At 45.6% G+C, this 25,798-nt stretch overlaps 1 protein-coding gene across 3 annotated transcripts in view; it reads left to right on the top strand.

Annotated features, from left to right (window-relative positions):
* The window catches only part of INPP5A (inositol polyphosphate-5-phosphatase A), a 257,116-nt gene that overhangs the window by 69,870 nt on the left and 161,448 nt on the right, over positions 1 to 25,798 (top strand). For all 3 annotated transcript variants that reach the window (XM_080401933.1, XM_080401934.1, XM_080401932.1), the window contains exons 3-4: positions 11,511 to 11,611; positions 14,208 to 14,295. In XM_080401933.1, the coding sequence (XP_080258059.1) occupies positions 11,511 to 11,611; positions 14,208 to 14,295 (189 nt within the window). The remainder of the gene's footprint in view (positions 1 to 11,510; positions 11,612 to 14,207; positions 14,296 to 25,798) is intronic.

The following is a 25,798-nucleotide window of genomic DNA, read 5'->3' as shown; positions in this document are numbered from 1 at the left end:
GAATGAGAAATTGTTAATGGAATGAGAAGTTGTTAATGAGGCTGACGAAGGCCACATGGTGATTTTCTGCAGCTCTGCCTTATCTCTGGAGTGGAGAAGGTACACCAATGCTTTGCTTTTTACCTTGAGAAGTGAAGAAGGAGCACTCAATGAAATGGCTGCCATCAGAGTAGTCATTTTAGTTGTTAAGCTTGGAGTTGGAAGGGATGGCAAGCAGTTATGCTTGCTTGCTATTCTAAAACATGCTTTGATTTGGGGGTGGGGGCTAGGCTAGGACTTCCAATAGCAGATGAAATTACTGCTTCATTTCTTTGTTCATTGTTACAGTCTGTCTCCTTTGTGCAAGGAGGCCATTCAGGTTATGGAAATTATTAAATACCCACCAGTAGTTGTAGAGGTTACAGACACCTACTTTCCTGCATGCGGTGCTGCTGCCGTAGATGGCTGTATAGCGGTGCGTGACACAGATCTGTCTGTATGAAGTGGAGCGCAAGGACTGTAAGCCCGTGCCCAGGAAGCTGCCCGCACGTGCCAGGTGTCCCGTGGCGTAGTTGAAGCGCTGAGGAGGAGCTGTGTTGGCTGGGTGAGTTACACACCAGTGCCACTGCTGCAGGGGGTGCAGTGGGCAGCCCGGGCCTGACCTGAGCTGTCCCCAGCGCCACTGTGTCACCAGAGCTTTACTTGGGTGACAGCAAGTGCTTTGACTGCGGGATAGTGGAAACCCATGCAGAATGGTGGCACGGTGGGGCCTTGGGCACCTTTGCAGGATTTTCTGTGCTTTGCTTTCAGTACACAGTTTGGTTTTCCAATTGCTGTCCCAATAAAGAGGAGATTGGTATCTGCGTGTGGTCTGCAAACAAGTTGCATGTAGAATTAAAACATTAAAGCCTTTTGATAGGTGCATTTAAGCTCTCTTTGTTCTAAGTTTGATGATTCTTTCTGAGCTTTACTCTCAAAGTCCCTTCCCAGTTGTCAGTCACAGCTCATTTTGTTGCAAACATCTTTGCTTGCAAGAAGGCACGCTTGTGCTTGAAAAGGCAGTCCTGTGTCACCGTGAAATCTTAAGTGGTGTCTGTGACTTCAAACCTAAAGATAGGTCAGCTACTTTCGAATATGGTCGAAAGAAAAGGGTGATTTAGAACAACTTTTAGTGTATATGGGTGGAACTTATGTTAAAAATAGGAAGCACAATTTTGGGGATGGACTACAGTCACAGACCTTTAATGTAATTGATGTCTGATTTGCAACAGTCAGGCTATCAGTGAATGTGTTAGCGCAACTAATTCCCTTAATACCATTAACACCCTACCTGTATAATTACTGAACAATTCACTGTTCTTCTTCCAGGGTATTTGACTTTTTTAGTAGTTTTCATAAAATCCTTTAGTATTCATTAAACAATTTGATCATAACCATGATAATCTCCTTGGCAGCATAGTCAGTTATTTTAAATGCTGTAGATTTGCAGACTGTGTTTTGTTTTAGACCCTAGTAAAAAGATGACACCTTTTCCATCTATGTAATGTATGAAGCTGACAGCATTTGTTCAACTGAATGCTTTTGGCAGCCCCTGTAACTGGCTGGTCAGAATAGGCTCTAGGCCACCAAAATTTTTCAAGGGCATGGGAATAATGTCTAAATGGTTTTACAAGAAACTACTTGGGTTTTTTTTTCTCCTTAGCTTCTGTTCTGCCTTCTTTTTTTTAACAGTGGTTGGAAGATAAATGACCCCTGAAGACAGGGAATACTGTAATGATGTAAAATATCCGAGAAAAGATACCCAGCCTACTGGGCGTCACCTTTAGGGAAGGAGGAGAACAAACAACAAGCAGTTACTTTGCTAAAAAGTACTTAAATGGCATGCAGAGGTTATTAAGCGGAGAACATGGTTTGCCTGTCAGGAGTGTCTCTGGGGAGGTTGACTTCTTCTGTTCATGCAGTGAACAGTGGCCCCCTCAGAGGTGTCAGCTATTCACTTCTAGCTCTCGGGCAGCAACAGTTGTGACCTGGGCTTGCATTGGTCCTGTGGGCACAGAGCAAAAAGGCACAATGTTGTCAGTGTGTTCTGGAACAGCTTAGCGCATTGCGTGCTTTGGCTGGTTTCAGCTGGAGAAATGTGTAAGCATTTTGTAAAGGTGAGTGGGATCGTTACCACTGTTGCACAGCGCGTGTGTCCTGAGGCAGCTGTGCCAGCCTGGCTTTGCTAAACCAGTGCTATGTGACCCCTATGTGCAGCAAATTCTGCCTGTGGCTAGGAAACTTGTCCACCTCCTGTGGTGTAATTGTCCCTGTCATCAGCCTGAGCACTGCAGAAGGAACTGGGCAGTTCAGTGCTGTCTTGTTCTTTGCACTCCTGCACATCATCCTCCACGCCATGCTGTGCAACTTCCAGCAGCAAAATCTGCACACTTGTTAGAAGTGGAAGCAGACGTTATGGGGGAAGGATGTTGCAAAATCCCAGGGTTTGCAGAGTTTGCTCTAGTTTCTAGTGTTTAAAGGAGAAAATCGTATTTGCAGCTTGAAAACAATCCACTGGAATCAAGATAAAAGAAATAAGTCTTGTAAGCAAGACTTGATAATCAGAAACCACAGTGAACATGGGGGTGGGGGAGGGAAGCTTTTCATAGGGAGGCAGGATTCACTGAAGTCCCGGTGCCAGTTATTATGCCTCATCTCTTAACTGTGAATAGTTACTTGGTACTTAACTGTGAATGGTAACTTGGGTCTTAAAATATTTTAGTTTAGGCTCCCATCCTCTTTTTCAGTAAAAATTTTCTTACCCCAAAAACATACCTTGGAAACAAGGAAGGAAAGAGGCTGTCTGGGGGAGAGTGGAAACAGATTGTGAGAATAGTGGTTTGGAGCATTTTGCATGTGATGGGTAAGAGTTTAGTGCTTAACAAGAAATTGGATGATTTGATGAACTAGATGTTACGCAAATTAGAGAGTATTCACAGAATATGCAAACCAGATTGTTGTCCCACTTGTATAAAGTGCCCAGGCTCGCAGCCTTAATGTCAGATCACAGGAAAAATATATGGGCAAACAAGAAGTTTCAAGAGCATCCAAGAAGCTGTTTGCAAGGGAGGGCTGTAGGGGCACATAGAAAGGACTTCTGTTGATTGATTTATTTAATTAGGGTTTTTTTTCTTTTCACCTCCTCCTTCTCCACTCCTTGTACTTCTCAGCTGCACTGGGCCTAGAGTCTGGAGTGGGAGGAGTTCAGGAGCTGGAGCTATTGAAAATCTTTACTAATTTTAGTAATGATCTTCATGTAGCATTCATGGCAGATGGTCATTTTAGGTGAAAACGTGGAGGCAGAGGTGGTTGGTTTTTTTCCCCCTAATGCAGTTTTCCATGTTGCTTAATGTGTTTGACAGTATTTAGAGCCTGTATCTGTAGTAATACAGAAGTTAAAAGTTTACATCAAAGTTAAAGGTCATGTTGGTATTGCTGCATGGAAACTTTGTGTATTGCCCTTTTGAAAGAAAGAAGAAAGAAAGAAAGAAAAGGGAAAAAAAAAAAAAAAAAAACCAAACCCAGAAAGGAACATCACCCAAAAAAAACCCCACAACCACTCAGAAAGGTGGTGGTTTAATTATTTTAGTGGACTTAGTCCTGTTTGACTAGAAAGTATGACTAACCCAAACGCTGTGTTACAGACACCAGCAAACCTTGCCAGTTTAGATCTTGGACCATTTTCCATTGGTGCATTTCCCTCAGGTGGGTTTGTTTGGGGTTTTTTTTGTTTGTTTCTTTGAAGCTGTAGCCTGACAACAAGGTAGTGATGCCTGCTGGCGTGGTGTGAGGTGGGCAGGGAGGAACTGAAGCCCCCGCAGCTGCTCGCCAGGGGAAGGCGCGGGCACGGCTGGCGGCCCCGGGGCTGTGCCTGTGCTGGGTGCCCGCACTGGGTGCCTGGCAGCCGGTAGCCAGCCCGGCCCTGACATCACAGAAACCTGTGGCATCCTGCGCCTGCCGCGAGCCGAAAATGGGTCTCTGGCACTCGCCACCTCCCTCTGCTCCACGGAGGAGAGACCTCTGCTGCGGTGGGTGAGCAGCCCGCCTGCTGAAGCAGGGTGGTGGTGGTGGCTCCCCAGACCCCGTTCCCTACTGCCTGTGCCACCCCTGTCAAGATGCTGTAGGTGCCATGTCCTCGGGGAGCGGGGCCATGGCGAATGGCTGTTCGGGGAAGTTTATTCACGGCTTTTATTTTGCAGCGTACACCCCAAGTAAATGCCTCTGGTGTACTAGTTTGTGTAGGTTCTTTTTTTGATAGTGTGTATTAATGCATAAACATAACCTGTACTTGGAAGCGTGTTTTTCCCTTACTCTCAACTTGTCTTACTGTTTTCTGTCTCATATGCTTTGTTAAAAAAAGACGACAAACCAAAACAAAAAATGCACCCGCCCCCCACCACGCATGCCCCACCACCCACCACCCCACACACACCCCAAAAACCCCTACCTGCTTAAGCTGACAATTTCTCATGTATGTGCTTCATCTGACTTTTTGGGGGAACCTCCAGGATATAATGTTTTCTACTTCTCTAAACGAGACTTAAAGATACTCATGTCTGAGTTTGAAAAAATAAGTGTATGTACATTCTGGTAGTATGTTTTTTTTTACAATGCTGTGTCAACTGCAGGCTTCAGAGTAGCGATGGTTCTGGTTTGGGCACATTTAAAGGGCTCTGTTTTGCCCGTCCTTCAAAGGCGGCTGGGGTGGAGAGGCATGCATGAGCAGACCAAGGAGCTCCCCCTGGGAGAGACCAGCCAGGCTGGGGAAGGAGGGGTATCAGAATGTGATGCAGACTGCAGACAGCAATGGGATCTCTAAACAGGGAGGAAGATGCTGGGCACTAGAGTGTGGGTATCCTAGAGCTGGGAGGACTCCTGACCTGTGGCAGAGCCCTGCCGTGAGTGCAGGTCTGGGAGTACCTTGGGGCGGAGTAATAGGGGAGGGTGTAAAGCTGCTTATCTGGCTGATGATAAATTGTTCCTGTGTTATTTTGTAAGGGCTTAGGAAAAATCCCTTTATTAAGGAATTACTTTAAAATGACTCTTTGGTATCCTTACCAGTAAAGAGCCAGTTGTGGAGTCACCTCTGCTGTGCATAGCTGACAAGTAATTGCAAGTCAGTCTCTTCCTGTACTTAGTTTACTGCATACCAGTACCTTAAAATTTAAGTAGCAATTGCTAGATAATGACTTTCTTGGCTGTGGTCATGCTGTGGTATGGTAATGCACTGGAGGTGATATTCAGCTGTGGATGCTCAAAGGTGCATTGAGGCCATGCAGCAGTGACCCATTCACCCAGGCTTTTCTGTCTTTCAACAATGACTTTATGCCCCCGGAGCACAGTTCTGACTTGCAGGCACAGCGGGAGCACTTCTCCCCTCTGTAGGTTGGATGCTAGGGGTTGCTTTGCTTGTGAGATGAAGGCCGTTAGTAACGGTTCCCCTGGAGAGCCCTGGGTGCATCCTTGCCCAGCGCTGTCCTGCTGTGGGGTGAGGGCAGGTCCACACTGGCCACAGCAGTGGCAAATCCCCTTCCCCTCCCCTCGCTGTCCCCCCCGTGGTCCTCTGCCTCACGTGCTTCGCTGATCTCTGCTGCTCAACCAGTGAGGCAGATGGGTTGCTACCAAACCTCTATTGTAAAGTCTTGGAACAACTCGGATCAAGTCTGTTGGGTTGTTCACATAGACAGACTATAGATAACATCACTAAATTTTCCTAGATAGGGGGACTTAACTCGGGTTCCACAGGCAACCTTATTTTCAGCATTTCTTAATTATAGAACACTTTAAGATTTTAATAATGTTCCTGTGTCATGGCTGAACTGTAACATCAGACGTTTCACGTCAATAGAAGACAACCCTGTCTCAGCGACAAGGAATTTCAGAATGTTTCAACCAGAAAACCCCACTATGGCTGTCATCAGACTCTTGTATCACATAACAAGAGCTAGGAGTTGGATTTGTCAGCTAATGTCACATACAGAAATACAAGGAGCAGGCTTATCTGAATGGCTGCTGCTTGCTTATGCTCTTGTATAAATATTTGTTCTTTTTTTTCCTTCTTCAGACTTACAGAAATTTCAAATACTTGGAGTGCATTAGGACCACAAATGCTAAATTTACTTGTACATATTGCACGCTTCATAAGCAAACTAAAGCTCATATTTTGATATTTTGACTATATTTTTTAAAAATAAAAAAAAGTAATCCTGGATATGGGAGATCAAGGCTCTAGTTCTTCTTCTACCTTGCTTGGATCAAGGTCTAAAGATGATGCCTTCACTCCTGTGCACACATTACCCTCTGAGAGCCTCATCCCACCGTTGCAGAGCTGGCTGGCTGCGTAGCGCGGGGCAGGGCTCTCCCAGCTCCTGCCACAGCTCCAGCAGACCTTCACCTGCTCTGCCCTGCGTCACGCCGGGCTTGGGGCACCCTGGCTGCAAGGGTGCCCTGCTCCACCCTGTCCCCTTACCTGCCCCCTGTTCAAATAGACAAAGTCCTGTAGGAATGGAAAGAGGTGAACTTTGTAACTTTCACCAGTTTTACTTTACTGAACTATGTTGGAGCATCTTGCTCAATTACCCATATCCCCAAATCCACCACCTAATCATAGCTTCCTTTACACTATTTTTTGTTTATCCAGAAATAGAGAATAATGCTCAACTTTGTAAAAACATTGTGCTACTGTAGATGCAAATTCAGTGTTTATGTGATCTTGTATATGATCTTTAACCTCTGGCAACTGTGAGTTTTCAGCTCTGAAGCATTCATTACTCAATATTAGGTACTGCTTGTTCTTTTATAACAGTAGAAAACTAGTAAAACTTAATGAAGCGGAGCCAATTTGCTCTTAGTTGGAGGGGATTTATTATATGAAAGGATGTAACTAATATTCAGGTATGTTTTTTTGGTTTAACCTGCAAGGAATGCCATGAAGGCCTTTCCATTGCTTATTAAGCTAGTGCTGTTTACTCATTAAAAAATGGCATATATTTTGATTTTGGTTGGTTTGGGGTTTTTTTTTGTGTTTTGGGGTTTTTGTGGGGGGCTTTTTGGGGTTTTTTGTTTGTTTTTTTTAATACCTGCTGTGATTTCGAGCTCAAGGATCTGAATGTCAACAGAAAACCTGTGTCCTGCATCTTGGTTCAGAGTCTGACATATTTTCTGCTGCTGTAGCACAGTAAAGTTGTTCTCCAGTGTTTTCTCAAGGCAGGGCTCCACATTCAAGGTTCCCTGTTACTCATCATCCATAAATGTGAGATGGCTGATGCCTAGATCTTATTTGAAACCATTTATTTTACTTTTTTCTTATCAGTTTATTAGCTTTATTAGCTGTGTAAGAAGATATCTTAATGAAGCAAACTGTTGTAACCGTTAAAATTAATAACACAGTGTGCCAGCATGTGTTTTTTGCAGTATTCGCAATAGGCAGTCACTGGATGTGTTGCTCTGAAAGAGTAAGACTTGGATACATTTGCTTTACAAGATTAAATAGTTACAACTGTTTTCTAATTATGGTAATTTCATAGCGCTATCCAAGTAGATAAGATCAGGAATTGGAAGCCAAAACTGATTTGGAGCAATAAAGTACATGGAGAGTTGGGACTGCATGTTGTTTGGGGACCACAAATGACCCTTGTTATAAAGTTCGACTTCACAGGGTGTGTTTGGTTAATATTTATGTCCAAGATAGTGAAGAAAATGAACCAACCAGTTAAACTTCATAAAGATGCTTGATTATTAGTTCATCGCTGGCGGATTCTGTGATTGCAGGCTGCTCTCAGGTCGTCCCTTAAGGCAGTGCCTTAGGAAGAAAGGAGCATCTGTACAGGGACACTTGTTTCCATTCTGCCACGTCGTTCCCATGCTGTGACTGTGGGCAGAGCCTCCCCTGTGCCACGGGCCAGGTGACATGTACCACAGCCGGTGCTGCATGCCCCTGTCAGCTGGAGCACCCATGGAGCCCACTCGGGTGCCCATCTTGCTGCCTGCAGTTCGTTAAAGTTGAATGCTGTTGCACATAGAAGTTGTTCATCTTGGACTTTGGTTTTCATGGCTTAGCATGGCTCTGAAGTTTCTGTTTAACAGTTCTTGCTGAAAATTAAAGTAGGCATTCTAGACTTTTTGGAAATTGGAACATCTTTCCTGAATGTTGATAGCTGTAGCCAAAAACTGCTTTTTGTATGTTGAAAACCAGTTTAGATACAAGACCTGTTCAGTGCTGTGTTTGGTGTTGGACAAATTATTTAAGAAAAACTCTCTCAACAAAGCTTTCTCTTAATTGCTTGTAAATCTATAAAATCAGCTAGTATTAGTGTAAGCTTTCATAGTAATATCAGTGTCCTGGTTTCAGCTGGGTTGGACTGAATGACCTTCTTAGGAGCTAGCACAGTGCTGTGTTTTGGCTTTGATGTGAGACTTTTCAGTTCCTCAGGCCTTGTTTGCAAAAAGGCTGGAGGGGCACAAGGAAGGGGGAGGGGTCCCAGCCAGGCCAGCTGACCCAAACTGGCCGAAGAGATGTTCCATCCCATGGGACGCCGTGCCTGGTATGTCTACCCGGGGGATGGCCAGGGGGGCAGGTCAGTGCTCAGGGACTGGCTGGGCATGGGTTGGTGTGGTGAGCAGTTGCACCGTGCACGACGTGTGCCTTTCTTCCTTTCCCTCTGGATTTTATTCTTTCCTTTCGCCTTTTCATTATAACTGTTATTGTCGTCATCGTTATTACTGTTCTTTTTTTATTCTATTTCAATTATTAAATTGTTCTTATCTCGACCCTTGAGTTTTGCATTCCTTTCCAACTCTCCTCCCCCATCCCTCTGGGTGAGAAGGAGTGAGCAAGCGGCTGTGTGGGGCTTAGTTACCAGCTGGGATTAAACCACAACCATCAAATATATATCAAAGGAGAAGTCTGTGCGTGTTCCAGTTGGGTATAATTTCTTGGGTTCCAGGTTTTTTGTTGTTTGAGTTTTTGGGGTTTTTTTGCCATCTTGTTCTGTAGTCCACTTTGTTTTTTCTCTCTTCTGCCCCTACCTTCAGTTGAATTTTACATTGGGTCCTGCTCTAGCTCATCCTCAGTCCTCGCTGATTATGGCCTATTTTTAAAGCAAAATTGCTGCACAGAATAGTTAGGCAGAAACTGGCATTAATGAGCGAACTAAAGCGCACAAAGATCCACAAGCATGTATGTGCGAGGGAATATTTACTTTTTTCCTTTAGACAGTAACACTTGTCAGTAGCTTACCTCAAAATGCTTCACTGAGCAGGTTGGTGTCAAGATTTGTTTCGATGATGGGGAAGACGAGGTACAGACAAGGAAGTGACTTGTCTGAAATCAGTCAGAAACCAGCAGCCGTTGTCTCCTTTTTGCAAGTCTAATCTAGCTTAGATTAGAAATGCTAGACTTCACTGAATTTTCTGTGTTGTATGAATAGTAGCATGCTGTATTCCCCTTGGTGTAGTGTTCATGAACTGTAGCCAGGCTTCCCCATGGTCCAGTTGGGGCAGGGCTCACCAGCTGTTCGACGGCCCACTCCCCAGCTGCTGGACCTGGGCTCGCCGCTGCTGCCCCGGCCCTGGGTGCACACCGATGAACAGCACCTGCCTTGCGGCCCGGGATGCCTGCTCCAGGCTCTGATGGAGAGCGGTGTCCGTGGGGCATCCCGGAGAAGTGATGTGTGGCCAGCCGGGGATATGACCTTACTGTCGACTCACCTGCTTGCATCCAGTGGCGCACGGGGCACGTGCTGCGGGGGGGTCCTTCCAGCAGAGACAAGCGGTGCCATGTGCCGGTGCTCCTGGGTCGCGGAGGGACCTGCTGCCGGTCCCTTCTGCTGCGCTCCCCTGAGCTGGCCCGCTATGCTGCCGTCACAAGAAGGGATGCATTGCTGTTGCCTTTTGCTCAATGGAAAGCGGCTGCATTTCAGATTTTGCTACTCTTTAATTCATTGCCTTTGAGCTTGATTTTCTAATGACGTTTTTTGCATGGTCAGGAATGAGGAATTTTGCATTCTGTCATCAGATCAAATGACAATTTCTCTCTACCCTGGCTTAAAAGAAATATTTTTAAAGACCTTTTAACAGTAATGTTAGTTGTTATTAATTTACATAATGAAAGGCATGTGACTGCAAAGGTTTATTGTGTCTACCCCTTTCTAGAGTTGCAGGGTACCAGCAGCAAAAAAAATTAGTACAAAAGGAGAGCTATCTCTGTTATTTTTTCCAGTTATTCTTCACTGCAGTATGGTGAAGTTAGGAGTCTTTCTGGCAATCGTGCCAATCTCCTGCACATCTCTGCCTGCCACCCATCCCCGGTACAGGAGTGGGGGAGGATGCTGTGTCCCAGGTGTGGTAGAGGGCCCCGGACCTGCTGGCACCAAAGCCTACAGGGAGAGGAGTTAGTTTATTATTCTGCTCAAAGCAGCTCATGGAAACCAGGCCGTTCTTCCTCTGAATGGCTGCACAGACAATGTGGCTTCTGTGCTGGGTGGGACTGCCGAATGCCAGCAAGTCAAAAATAACAGTGAATTGTATTTCAGATTTTTAACGTGTTATTTACCCTGTATGCTAGCAGCAGCAGCACATATTGATTATTTCAGACTGTGTTGCCCTTTCAGAAAAAATTAACATAATTCTGTAGCTTGTGTCCATTAATTCACAAGTTGATAAGACATGAAATACAAGTTGTAGAGACTTAATACCCACACAGACATTTTTACATGTGTTGGTTGCAATGCTGAATATAGTTAATGCAGAGAAAATGTATTAGGAGAAAGTAACACTGAATATGTGTTTAAAGCAGCAACAAATTTATAAATACTATATATTTAATTTGGTGCTGTGTTCCAGTTTTTTAGTATGATAATTGCATCCTAGTGCTGACTGTTTAGTATTTAAGATAGTTGCTTTTTACAAGACTTAACACTTGAAATAGCATGATGGATTTATGTGCCTCCTGTATTAGATAATTTGTATGTATACCATAATGTGTGTGTTATTTAGATACTTTTGTAAATAAGATACTCCATAAATAAAAATATCAAATGTGACAGCTAATCAGTATTCTGTCATGAGCTAATATGAGATATTTTATAGAAGTGGAAAAAAAAACACTTGACATTAATTCAGGTGTTCGAACTCTCCCAGTTCCCAGACAAAGGTGTTTTGATCACATCAGTGGTGTTAGGTCCTCTTAGAGATGAGTTGGAAGAGGTTATATATTTGCTTTAAATGCCTAGGGACTAATTCCTACTTTAAAAGAGAAAACACTAGCTAAAAATATTTGAGATAATTACTGTGTATTATGAGTCCTTTATGTGCATCACAGATGATGCTCCCCTTATTGGCGTATTACGCTTCTGCCAGCTGCTTCTCAGGTAACAGCTGATTACCCTCCTTTCAGAAATAACACATCTGGATTTGTGTCGTTTATGTTATATAGGTATAGGTAATAGTTATGGATACAACTTTGTTAATATTTGTTTATCTGTTTGTTTCAGGTTGTACATGCACACAAGCCCCACTTCATGGCTTTACACTGTCAAGAATTTGGAGGAAAAAACTATGAAGCTTCCATGTCTCATGTGGACAAGTTTGTTAAGTAAGTCTGGTGGGTTGACCCTGGCTGGACACTGGGTACCCACTAAAGCTTCTCTGTCACTCCACTCCTCGGGTGGGCAGGGGAGAGAAACACAGGCAAAACAGTCTCAGCTTGGGGGAATTAAGTTTTAATTTATTGCCAATCAAATCAGAGTAGGGTAATGAGATATACACCCAAATCTCAAAACACATTCCCTCCCAGCCCTCCTTTTTTCCTGGCCTCAACTTTACTCCTGATTTCTCTCCCTCCTCCCCCTGAGCGGTGCAGGAGGATGGGGAACAGAGGTTGTGATCAGCTCATTGCATGGTGTCTCTGCTGCTCCTTCCTCCTCAGGGGCAGGGCTCCTCACACCCTTCCCCTGCTCCAGCATGGGGTCCTTCCCATGGGATACAGTCCTCCATGAACTTCTCTAATATGAGTCCTTCTCACAGGCTGCAGTTCTTCATGAACTGCTCCAAAATGGGTCCCTCCTGCGGGGTGCAGCCCCTCAGGCACAGCCAGCTCCAGCACAGGTCCCCTGCGGGGATGCGAGTCTTGCCCGCCGGCCTGCCCCAGCCCGGGCTCCTCTCCCCACGGGGCCACAGGCCCTGCCAGGAGCTGCTCCAACACGGGCTGCCTGCAGGGTCACAGCCCCCTTTGGGCATCCCCCTGCTCCAGTGTGGACCTCCATGGGCTGAGTGGCACGGCGTGCCTCACCATGGGCTTCACCTCAGGCTGCCAGGGAATGTCTGCTCCGGTGCCTGGAGCACCTCCTGCCCTGAGCTGGGTGTCTGCAGACGTATTCCCATCCCTCTGCCACACTGCAGCTGCTATTGTGCAGCAACTTTTCTGCCTTCTTAAACAGGCTATCCCAGGGGCACTACCACCATGGCTGATGGACTCGGCCTTGGCCAGCAATGGGTTTATCTCAGAGCTGGCGTTGGCTCCATCAAACACAGGGGAAGCTTCTGGCAGCTTCTCACAGAAGCCACCCGCATACCCTCCCCTGCTACCAAAACCTTGCCACAGCAAACCCAATCCAGTAACTGGAAAATTGTAGTACATAACGTGGTATATAATTCTAAGCAGAAGTCATTAGATGTGTAAAGTGGATAAGCTTCAAAATACTTTTCAACTTCAGCATGTCATATGACCTTGCAGAAGGAAGTGACTAGGCAAACGCTGTATCTTTGCATTTTTTAAGAAATTGGAAAGAGTAATTAAAGTCTTCTCTGGCCATGTCCTAGCAAGGTAATCCTGCAAGATATGGAACATAGGTCTCTCTCTTCCCTGTCGTCTCCGAGATGAAGCTTATTTTGTCTGATAATCCAACAGTTTCGTGTTTGGAAAGTGTGTTCAGGCGCTGAACTGGGTGTGAGGCCGTGCTCGTGGTAGGTGCATCCAGGGCCTGTGCCGCAGTGACGGTTTCGATGGCAGGTGCCGCTGGGGCATGTGGGACAGCGATGCCTGTGAGCGCAGCGCACAGCTCCGTAACAAAAACGCCCACTGGAACTCAGGGTCGAGAGATGAGCTTCAACTTGACCGTTTGTTCAGGAGGGATCCTGCCAGAGCCACCGGCACATCTAATGCGCAGAGTCTGAAGAAGCGAGAAACACGGTTATTTCTGCGGTGGCCGAGCCTCGGGGCAGGAGCAGCGGTGGGTTCGCTCCCGGTGGCTGCGGGGCCGCTGCAGGGCAGGGGCAGCCGTTCCCTCGGAGCACACTGCGGCCGGGAGGGCTTCTCAAACACACACACGAGAAAAGAGAATCGCTGCTGCTTGCCCAGCAGTTTCTCCGGGCGGGAGGCGGCCGGGCTGAGGCCTGCGTCTGCGGGGCCGAGCAGCCCGCCGGCCCGGGCAGCGGCACCGCCGGCCCTTCCTGGCGGCGCTGCGGGGCGCGGCGGTCCTGCACCGCCCGCGGCTGGGCTGGCCGACCGGGGCGGCAGCGCCCCCTGCTGGAGGTGGGCGGCGGCTCCGCCACCCGCAGGCGCGGGCCCTGCCCGCTCCCCCGAAGGTGCAGCTCGGTGCCACCCTGGGGCACCGCGGAGCAGAGCTGTGCCTCCCAGCCGTGCCGGGGGCTCGTTTTGTTGCACCAAAATGCATCCAAATACCAAAGGGTGGTGGCCTCCATCCTCTTCCCCCCTTTCAGGCGTGCCCGGTTCCCTAAAAGCCGCCTCCAAGAGCACCTGACCCCGGCCTCTGTCGAGGCAAAAAGGTGTTTTGACGCCGCTGCGAACCCAGCGTGCCTGCCAGCAGATTGACAGCGTTCAGGAAACTAAAGCTCTAACACTGAGACCATAAGGCCTTTAGCATGAATCACCTAATTTTATGGAACTTTGTGGTCATTGGAGTCTCAAGTCCTTTGCACCTGTGTCCAGATGGCACTTAGGGCTTTCATCGTCCATGCTGACAGTGTAGCCGATGTGGTCAGCTCCAAAGCTTTGGGCAGGTGGCCACAGCGTGGGAAACTTTCCTCCCTGGAAGTCACACCTCATTGAGGTGAAGGCCTGGAGTTCCTTTGGGTGATACTGGGGACATCACAGTACAGACAGCGATGCTAAAGCAATATGGTATCTTTGCACCTCCCTTTACATTTTCAATGTCTTCTTTCTCTTGTAGAGAACTGTTATCAAGTGATGCGATGAAAGACTACAACAGAGCTCGAGTTTACCTGGATGAGAACTATAAATCACAGGAACATTTTACGGTAAACTTCTTTATTTCACAAGCTTAGTTCAACAGGTGGTGAATTTCTTTTGTTAAACTGTTTGGGGTTTTTTGATTGGTGTGGGAGTGTGAGCTTTTTCCACCATGGAGAGGATTACATCGTTACTAAGATGGTTTACTTTGTCAGGTGTGTAAATGCTGGTTCCACAGAAGTGGATCCATTTAAAACTTAGTAGACTACCAGAATGCATGGAAAGTCTTTTGCTTAAAATTGTCTAAGGCTTTTTTTCCCCTCTAACAACTGACCTTCTCTGTGAATTGGAATTGCCTTCCGTTCAAGAAAGCACATTACTGTCTGACAGCCTGAGTTGGTGCCAGCTCTGAAGCATGATTAGCTGGCGATAGGGCTTGGCACATGTTCAGGATTTGTGTTAGGAGTCTCTAGAGCTCACTCACCCATCGGGTCATGAGAAGAGCCAGGGCACAAGTTTCCACTAGTATGAAAGTGATGTTCAGATAAATGTGCAAGATTGTGTGCAGAGTTGCCTTTTACACAGAGTAGAAGTGATATATGATCGCTGCCGGGACTGTGCAACGTGCAAACAGGTCTGCGGTTTATTTTAGGTGATTACTGCTAGATTTTACAAGGAAGAGCAGCCCTTTACTGGTGAATCAGTGACATCTCCCTTGCCTCCAGGACAGCAGCTTCCTTTTCCCATGGGATCCTGCTCAGTGGGTGTTTGGTGGCTCCAAGGAGCCCTGCTGGCCAGGCTCCCCAGCCGCTCCTAGTGCTCGGCGCTCTGCACGTGGGCTGGTGCTGCCTGGCAGCTGAAGGCAGTGACTGGGACATGCAGTTAAACAAGGAAAAACCAGCCCCCACCATGCACACAAATCCCAGCTTGGTAGTGCATAACCTAGGGGAATAAGAACCTGGAAAGGTTTTTGTTTATTCATTTTTAATGACTCTGGCTAGGAGCCCAGGTACTGTGGAACTGGAGGAGAGATATCAGCATTTTTTTTTTCTCTTTCTCATCAAAAGGAGAAAAACAAGATTATCAGCTTCACTGAGCCTTAGTTGGACAAATCCCAAGTCAGGAATGTTAAAACAGTGTGCCAAAGATGTTCAGAAAGACCTGGTAGATGAAGGGCAGTAGTACAGAACTGTGTGTTTTGGAGTTGCTTATGGGTCAGAACTGCATCCTAATAAACCTGCTCACTGACAAAGACCCCGCAGGGGTCTCATTGCAGTGCTGCAGCACACCTGCAGCAAGCACCTTCCAAATACAATGAGAAGAGCTGTCATGGGCTCTGACCTGATCTGCTTTCAAGAGAGGGTTGGACCAGATAATCTCTAGAGGTCCGTTCTGACCTAGACTTGTCTGTGATTATGGGGGAGAAAGGGATAATCATCTGTGATCTTATTTTGAGAAACACAGTGTAGAAGACTAATGCAACCTATAATATCTATATGGTCACAGTACTTTTGAAGTTATTTTATGAGGTACGTTTATTTTTCATGCCACTGTGGTGAATGAAAAGGATCTTAATGAGGCTGACAGCAATCCTAGCTGTAGGACACGTGCTGTTTGTGCCTCTGAAGAGCTCTATATTTTGCAGAGTTCCTACTTCAAGAAATAACGTGGTTCCTTGTTTCAGGTACTAGCGTTATTTTCTAGGCACTGTGTTTTCTTGCAGTATTCCCCAACCACCTTTATAATTCTCTGTTTCCTGTCATAAACATTACTTTGCATATCGCTTTCTTCTCATCCTGTATTTACTAAAACTAGGCCTTCCTGGAAAAAGAAATTCTGTCAACGTATTCAGTCAGTAAAGGGTGGGAGGAGGGAGACTGCCTGTACCAGTATTATTTTCCGTGGAAAACAGTCTAATCAAACATGTGTTTTTTACTATTTGATTAAATTACTCTCTGTTGAACTAATAACTATAAAGATGTAAAAAGGTTTGTAAAGCTGTTTGATGTAGCCCTGCATGACAGGCTGTTTGTAAATAACACTACACATACCAGTAAAGTAGTGTTAAATGGTTCGGAAACGGCTCCATTGGTCTCAAATGGCAGCCATAGCAGGAGGGAGGGCGTTTCCCATAGGAGCCCTCAGATCTTCTCAGATGTAGGCTTATGTGTGTTAGTAACCTGGCAGCGGGCGTAAAAGCGCTGCCAATAGAATCAACATGGGTTTTGGGGAACAACGATGAGCATAGTACCACTGCATGTTGGTACGGTACCGCCGGTGGAGAGGGGACTCCCTGTCTGGAGAGGAGCGCTTCTGGAAGGGATGTAGAGGTTGTGTTGGGCAAGCTAGAAACAAGATCCTGTTGCAGTGCTGTAGTGCAAGAAGGAAAGCAGTCTTTGAAAGTGTAGTTAGTCGAGAAGGAGTATATAAAAGATGGTGATTCTGTCTCTGTATACAGACACAGTGAAGGTAGGTAGCATGGGTGTTCTGGCTTCCAGTTCTTGCATCAGAATTTTTGAAAGCATAATGAAAAGGTGGATGTGGCTCATAGAACTATGTTTCTGGCTTTTTTTCTGTCTGTCTTTCTTTCCAACCTGTAAGAACCTTTCTGAGCTGAATCAATTCAGTGTGGAAAGCAAAAAAACCCCAAAAGTTGAGCAATGATTTAATTACACTTTATGTTACTATTGTTAGGAGAAAATGCTGTGTGCTAGAGGAATATTTTATACCTTCCTTGTTAGACTTGTAGCAGTAGTGGCTTGGAACAAAGCCAGCAAACCTAGAAAGGAGAGAGGATGCACCTTTATACTGAGCTTCTTAACCTTTTGATTCTTATAGTCTAGTTTTTGGTGCCTAATGCTGACAGCCCCCACACATAGTTCCTGAGACTACTGTCATGAATTAAGATTCATAAAAATGATTTTTTACACATGTGATTTGAAGTGGCAGTTCTTCAGCTCTTCTGTTCAGTCTGTGTTCATGTAACTTATGCACTGGGTGACTCTGAACGGGGATTTCATCACTGTGGTGTGTCCATTTAGGGTAAAGTTTTAGTCTTATCTCCAATGTGGTTTGGCTTGTATGATGTTACGTGTCTCCCTCTTTCCTCATTAGTTCTGTTTGATTGCAAAGTTCTTTTAACTTCTGTGGGCTTTTTTCCATCCCTTCTATGGCACAGCATTGGCAGCAGATGCTAGCCTTGTAGTTGCTGTATTATTACCTCTCAATCTTTAAAATATAAACATTTATCACATATATTGTTGTATAAGGCTATTTGCTTTAGAAACGGAGAAGCCCAAGTAGTTACGGTTTGGCTAACCTATACCCCTGCTGCTCTCATATCCCTTTTCTAGCAGTTTTGGCAACACTTCTTCTGTAAGGCTTTCCTTGGCTGAGCTCCTGCAAAGCTAAATTAGATTTTGTTGCTTATAGTTACTCTGCTTGGCTGTGTTAGGAATGACAGTGAGATATGAGAAGAGGTTTTCAGTAGTCTGTCCCATCAGCGTGCAGCCTTTCTCTTCCAGCTCAGGGCAAACTAGGATGAGTGTTGAAAAATAAAAATAAAAAAACAAACAATATGGTAACGACGTGTCTCTCATGGAGTGATTTGGTTTTAAAAACTCTAAATTCACTAAGGATCAAAATGGTTCATTTTACATCATTCCAGACACAAATTTTAATACCAGGTATTGTCATTTACAGTCATGTATACCAAATCTAAATGGTTTTAGGCTTGGCATTTGTGGGGAGAGAGGGAGCAGTGTTGTGACTAGGGAGAAAACTGTGGTGCTGTTGGTTGGCCCTGTTCTGCCATAGGTGATGGGGTGAAGCTGCATGGGAATTTGTTCCACTCAAAACTTAATAAAAAACACACATAAAGAAAACTCCAGCCCCTAGGGTAAGCAGTGAGTGTACAGCCCAGGGGACGTGTGAAGATGCTGCTGGCCCCCTGCCAACTCGCAGCAGGTCTCTGGCCCTGGTGGGTCAGTCAGCTCTGTCTCCAAGGCAGGGGTTGGCAGGGAGTCAGATTTTGGCTGTGACTCTGACCTAAGGCTTTTGTTAAGGCCAAGCGTTGTGAGCAGCAGAGGTTTCATGGCAAGTGCGGGGCAGCACACAGGTGCACATGGATGAAGCAATTCATATCATGCATCAGAGATGCATGGTTTTATAAAATTTAAAAATGATCTGAAGATTAATCTCTTGGCAGAAAGGCGCTACATTAGAGTTATGCTTATCAGCTCTGGGGAAGGTGACAGCATTGGAGTTAAGAGCTCCCGGCAGTTATGAATGAGGTTTGTGGGTGACAACCTTTGCAAGCATAACGATGGCTTCCCAGAAGTTTCAGATTAACTGAACAGGCAGCTCTGATGCTGTTCCAGTTATGACTGGAAATACTGATAGCAAATGAGTGTGGACAAGCTGACGCATGTGCTAGCCAGAAATTTTCAGGTACTCGAATAGCTTCACAATGCTTTTTAAAATTCAGCCTCCTGTAAATCTCAGTTTAAAACAACAATACTTCTTTTGTCATACGAAACACAATCTAGAAGGTAGATCTTAGTTTCTGTTAGAGAATGTATAATCAGTGAAAAGACGGATATAAGACAACTGAAATAGGTAAAAGTCTGAGAAGCTGAGAAATTCAGTACAATCGTTTTATTTATTTGTGAGTATACCCAACGGGCTTCACTCTTAATTAAGCAGGTCTTTGCAGTTCTATTGATTTTCCCCAACATCCTAGCATTTATATTCTGTTAATTTTAATGTACTTGGTATATTTCATGTAAGGAGTAAACTATAATTTTTTTTATTTATAAATGTATATATTAATTTATGAATTATAAAGCTTTTCAATGTGGAGAGTTACTCAGATATAGTTGGGTTTGATGAACTTTTACCTATTGATACTTCTCAAATAGCCTATGTTAATTGTGAATAAGGTGCTTTTATTCTGGAGTAAGAGCATTCATACTGAAGCTGAATAGCAGCCAGAAATAAGTTGATGTCAGTGACATTTTTTATTGTAACTAGATCAAAGGTAGTTTTGTTTGTGCCCTGTATTTATTGATTTCTGGAATATTCAATTAAGGTTTTATATTGCTTCACAAATGCATTTTCTTTTTTTTAATTGTTAAAAGAAGGCAGAAGAAAACTCTGCTTGGCTTAAAACATACTTGCTGTCTTGAGAGAATCTTTATTGCAGAAAGTCAGATCCTGAGGACTCCAGGCAAACCCAGCCTCTTCAGAGCAAGCTTGTCACCAGCTCATGCCTCCAGTTTCTAGGGAGCATGCTAGGAGCTGTGTGATTGTTACAGCGCCTAGCTGATTTGTGGAAGCATCTGCACAGTAGGGTAGTTGCTTTATTCTCAGTGTAGATTTATTTTTAAAAAATAAACAGAATCCTCAATTGCCTGTCTGCTTGCTCAGCCTGATAGATAACCTTCAATGAAAAAAATGCTGTTGAGCTATACATCTGATGAGCTGAAGTTTGTTTGCTCCTGCTAGTAATATTGTGTTGTAATTAGTTCATTACATAGTAGATTTTTTCCAAATTGAAAAAAAAAAAAAGGTAATTTTCACAACCAGTGTTTCTGACATCAGGAAAATGTATTTAAACAGCACCAGTGCCATAAACCACAAGTATTTACCATTATTTTGCACTGATAATACAAATAAACAGAAAGGAGAGAGAATGTTGTGCTCACGTGACTGCCTTCTTATAAAGTTCAAGTTTTCTGATATAAATTACTGAAATGAAACTACCCTTAAATAACCATCCAGGAAATGGGCAAAGACACATTATTAATGGGGAACGCAGCAGATAACAGTCCATTTTTCTGGCAGGCTTTCTTCCCCCACCCCCTGCCAAATCTGTGGTTGGGTTATAGAGGCCGAGGTATTTGCCTCCCCGAAGATGATGAAGGCATCGCTCAGCCGGGGGCACGTGTGGGTCTCCTGATGAGCAGCTCTCTAGGAAACACCCGGGGGCTGCCATTGCACCCCCTCTTTGATGGGACGCAGACCCTTGGTGTTGTGAGGGGACCTGCACGTCCTTGGGTGGCCTGCCCGCCCCCTGCCCTAGGCACTCTCATTTGGGGTACCCCCATCCAACCCAGCTTCCGCCTCCTGCAGGGACACGGTGCATGGCTGCCCAGCGGTGGGGCAGGAGCAGGCAGGAGCAGGGCACCCAGCGAGGGCTGCGTGGCAGGGTGGGTTACGCCACGTGGGTATAAACAGCGAAATGAGGATAAGCACTACAAAAGAGGGCAGAAGGCTCAAATTCTGCAGTAACACAGTGTGCTCTTGTACTAGGGAGATGAGTACAGGCATTGCCATAATATGTACAAAATGGTTATGCCCTTTTTTTGTTGTTGGTTGGTTGTTTGTCTCCCTCCCTGATTGTTTTAACTTTACTCCATGCACTCTGTACCAGTAGTTTTTTAGATTTAAAATGCCTCTTAATCTTAGCTAAATAAAGCACCGGGTGGTGTACGGTAGGGTCTAGGAGAGACCTTTGCTCAAGTCATTATCCTTAATAATAATAATAATAAAAATAACCTGAGCTAGTGTGACTAAGAGGGCTCCAGTGGTGAGCAGTGGTCCTAAAAATACAGATGGGCAACATTTTATTCAAGTATGTTATTTTATCTTAAAATTACATGTGCTCATTACTGAGAGAATAGTAAAGTTAATTTTTGTTAGATTAATGATACTTTAGTAATATTTTTGGTTGGTCTGAGTTCGAATAATTGGCCATTAATTGAAAAAGGAAATTGAAGTGAATTTATCTTGTACATAAATCCTGTCATAGTTATTAATGGATCTTAGAAAATATCGGCCTGTTCCCAGAAATGAATGGTGTACACTGATTCTTCTGAGCTTATTAGCTGTGGCAATTTAGAGTTTTGTTAAATAAAAAAGATGATTTAGGAAGAGAGACATAATTGGATTGAATATTGGGGGAATTCACACGCCTGATTAGTTCTCAGCCCGCTCCTCCATTAACACTTTTAAGGACTTTCCAGTTTTTGCAGAAACACAAGTTTTCTCCAGGAGGTGGAGCTGAAGCACCAGGCTGCGTCCTGGGGCCGCCGGGCGCTCTGGGCGCAGCGGCGGGGCGGCTGCGGGGGCCATGGCGCGCCCCGACGGGCTGGGGGGTGGGGGGTGGGGGGCAGTGCACACCCGGGTGCACGCTCAGACACAGAGCCATCGTGCCCTGCTCCCCGGCCCAGCTGAGGCAAGCGCAGCGGCCTGGGTTCTGGGAACACGAGCAGAAGCAGTCCTGACCCAGCTGCGATGTTGATTTTAGTCTTCAATTTGTAGCTGGGTATCAGTGTGGCCCTTGGCTGAATGGGAGTTTTGGGAGTGTGTTTTCTTGCCAGGCTTATCCTTTACTGCAGTCGATTTGAATTTTCTTCTGCTAATTGCATGAGCCTGCTTCCACCTTCTCCTTTTTCCCCATCCTCTCCTTTCCATGGAATTTCATTTTGTACTTGAGTTTGGTTTTATGATCCTATCTTTGAAAAATATATCAAACCAGAGAAGCAGAACATCATTTCTGGCCTGAGAACGTGGCAGAAGCAGTGCCTGGCAGAGATGCTGCGTCTGGAGGGATGTATGGGGCCAGGGCTGTCCTGCCAGGGAAGGTCATGCTGCAGGAGGAGCCAAGGGGCTGTCACTCGCTGTGTAGACTCTCCTAAAATTAGTGAGGTTCCTGCAGGGAACGATCTTTGAAACGAAGAAAAGTCCACAGACTCCTTTCTGACAAGCACATACGAAAAACCCAGAAGTATTTTGTCATCACCAGCTTCCACACATCACTTCTGATCAAATGTTTCCCTCTGCCTCACTGTCTGGTTCTTGGGTTTTTTTTTTTCTTCCCCGTAGAAATGAGTTAGTATAAGCATTTTTAAATTGGTAACAACTTTTTAAACAAACTTTACTATGCGCGTTCTTTAGAATTTTTTTTCTTGGTACTGAAGTGCATAGGAGCATGTGTGAGGCTGGTGGGCTGTGAGAGGATGCCTGGGGGAGCCCTCTCATGACAAGTGAGGCAAACATCAGCACGGCAAGCCTCCAAGAGACGCCGTGGAGCGCTCCATTTTGTGTTGATGCTTGCTGCTTGGATAATTAATTCATTTTTGCTTTTTGCTAATTCCACTTCCTAGGTGAGAACGAAAGGAATAAAACCATTTGAAAAACACGTTAGTCTTCCCTATAAATGCACCGAAAACGCCAGCAGCAAGTCTGTAGCCATGCACAGAAGTGCCTGCTGGTAAGTTCTGTGGGGTAGGAAAAGCGAAATGAAAACCGCGAGCTGAAGCCCCCGACTGCGGGGAGCGGCGCTGCAGAGCCGGGCGGAGCCGCGCGGTGGCGCTGCACATCAGCGGTGGCTTCGCGGAGCACCCTGCCGTTACCGTGTCCCCGCAGCCGCCTGCCTCGTTTTGCTAATCGTAATACACAGTCTCATTCCAATACATCCTCCTAGTTCTTGGTGAAATACACGGTTGGAAGCTTTTGAAACCTGTGTCACAAAACTTGACCTCTTCATTAGCTTTTGTCTCTTTTTAATTGGGGTGGGGTGGAGGTGGAGTTTGAAATAAGCTGGTGAACGTCAGAAGCAGAAGGATTAACTTCTACTAAGTCATGAAAAAATGATTGTATAAGTATTGTCATTTTGTGACATGGACATGTGTTTACAACCACCTGAAATGAAATCTCCCACTTAATTTCTTAGGGGAGTCAGCAGTTGCATAGTTGCTTCCAATTTCCTTTGGATGGGAAATGGGATGTGAAAGGTGTTGCCACAGCGGTACCTTCCTCTGGCTTTGACTTCTCTCTTTTTCTATGCATTTTTGAAACAAGTAAAGTTCTTGCAGTGAGGAATTTCATGGCTTATCATCCACCAGTTTTCTGACACTTCTTTATAATTGAAAGAGGAGGAACGATTACAAAACTGTGAGACATTTCACAGATCAGTAGCCCGGTAATACAGTCTTGGGTCGATTTCTGTTGTTTTCAAAGGTGCTAGTGCTGAGGAAATTGGTGATATAGCATCTTCTTTATATGTAGAATCATTATACTGTTTGTATTAACCATGGATTTACAATTTATGTGGAATTGCATTTTCTGTTGGCTGTGGATTTTATATTCAGAATTGCATACTGTAGTCATGCGACAGACTACATGTTTACAAAAAACGTGGGATTATTTGTAAAGAAAAATCATAACCCGTTTTTGTAGAAACCCTTACATCTAAAAATCAGCTGAAATATTTAAAACTAAAATATAGGCTATAGTGTCTGAACACAAGGGGAAAACAACTCTTTCTAAGCTTTAAAAAATTAAGACTTTTGTAATTGCTGTCAGAAAAGAGAGGCTAAAACAAACTTTGTTGTTGTTTAAAACTACAGCTGTGATACAAGGCAAGGCGTGCTGTGGTTGTTGGGTTACTTGGGCAGGTACCTGTGAGGCACACCACTCGCCCACACGTGCACGGCACCGAACCTTGCAGTCGCTGGTGTCAGTGTTTCGGTTCAGAATTTCCTGAGAGCTGAGGTCATTTAAAATTAACCTTAGAGGCCAGGGGCATGGGGCGCAGCTGCCTGGCCTCAGCTCTGTGGAAGTGCAAACCATGGGGGAGCCTGGCTGAGGAGGAACAGCTATGGACACCTCCTGGAGGGGCTGTGGCCCTGACTCTGCCGGCGGGCAGACCCCTCTCCTGGCAAGCCCCCTGTCTGAGCAATCCTGCTGCCTGGCGTGGGAGTGTGGTCCTGCGGAGCAGCACTTCCCTGCTTGTGCTAGTGGAAGCCAGCGGGGTTTGGGGACAGCGGAGAGGGCAGTAGCAGTGATGTTAAACCTAAAATGCCTTGATTGGACCTTTCAGCGTGGGCTCCCCATGCCCTCCCTTGTGTTTCAGGAGTCTCTGCGGTTGACAGTGGTTAGGGGGCTTATTTCCCTTTCTGTGGTGCGTGGGGGATCGCCCGGGGCTCCTGCCATGGGCTGGAAGGTGCTTGGCTGCACCGGCAGCTTTCCACTTTGCTTTGGCACCGGCCAGGCTGGACAGCGATGTGCTGGCCAGTGGCACTGCCTCTGGCTGTGGTGGCACTTGGTGTTTTCTGAGCTGGTGAGGAACACAACAAAAGACGGAGGAGAACTGCTCTCCTTTCAGCGTAGGAGCATGTTGCGGTTTTGTTTGCTTCTGCTTTGTTGCATATTTGATTATTGTGTGTTCTGAAAGTAAATTGTCTGAAGATCTATGGAAAGAATTATTGGTTGGCTCAACACACATCTCAAAACGTTAAGTCTTCTCAGTTATATTCCATTTATTTGACAGCTCTGCTCTTAACAGATCACTGATACTGCAGGGATAGCCCTGAGGCTTTAACTCAAGAGTCCTTTGCAGCTTAGTGTTTGCTGCCTGCTATTTGCATGACAGTTCTCAAGTTTTACTCTAGCTTTTTTCCTTTTTTTTAATAGTATATACTATTTAGAATTTATTCTTCTTAATCCTGTCTTGAAGGTTGAATAGAATTGTCTGATACATAAATTGTTGCATACAAATAGTAAAAAATTTTGAGGGAAAACATGGCTATTAGAGATTTTCATTTGCTATGAATGGAATAAAAGTCCTGTTTTCAGGCCTTTATTTTTATCTTGTTTTATTTTAGTAAAGTTTCTTTGAAGTCCAAGAGCGGCACAATAAATCTTCTTGGGGTGAAAGGAAGAAAACCTTCTCAACAGAGGAGCCAAGAACAGGCTCTGCAGAGCAAAGGCTGTCCTAGTACAGGCACAAAAAGCTTGCAACTTCAATTGTGGCATCCGTCCCCCCTCCACGAGCACAGGAGAAGATTCACATCACTGCACCCAGTCTGCAGTCTGTCTGTCCCCAAGGCCCCCGCACTGCTTGCTGGCAAGTGCTGAGCACAGCAGAACTGCGCCAGACCAGGACACGAGCGTTGCCTCATGGCCTGTGCTTGCTGTGAGCCTGGTGCTGTGGCATTTCTCAGGTTTGGCTCCCTGGTCGGCGCTGGGGAAGCGGACACCACGTTTCCCTGTCCGTGTTTACTTGTAAGCACCCTCCTGGCCAGGCTGGGGTGGGGGCAAGGGAGCTTTCCAAAAAGCAGAAGGGAGAGCAGAGTACTGCTTGGTATCCATTGTTAGCAGCTCATCTGCAAGTGATCTGTGGCCAAAGATTAATAACTTTTCACGTTACTGATTTGCAGGCAGCTGCTCATTGTAGGTGCTTCGGTGGCTGCATCATGCACATCTGGCGAACATATGTCAATAAACATTAAAATGCTATAACGTATACTTACTTGGACTAAACCCTTCCCATCTAAAACACAGGAATCCTTCCAGCCTTCTCCTAGGGCTGTGGAGGGGTTGCTCAGCAGCCCCGCTGTCACCCCCAGTGTCAGGGTGACACTGTCTGGACGCCCAGCCGCTGGCAGGGGCGATGCCCGCGGGCAGGTCCCTGGCCCCCGCTATCCGCAGGGCTGAGCTGCCACTGCCAGCCTTTGCGCTTCCATCATGCCCACCTCTTCTGCCAGCGAGGAGAAAAGTGCGCTT

Source organism: Falco punctatus (genome assembly GCF_963210335.1).
Source record: "Falco punctatus genome assembly, chromosome: 9".
Classification (NCBI taxonomy): Eukaryota; Metazoa; Chordata; class Aves; order Falconiformes; family Falconidae; genus Falco; species Falco punctatus.
The sequence above is the reverse complement of the archived record's forward strand: the minus strand, read 5'-3'. Positions and strand labels throughout refer to the sequence as shown.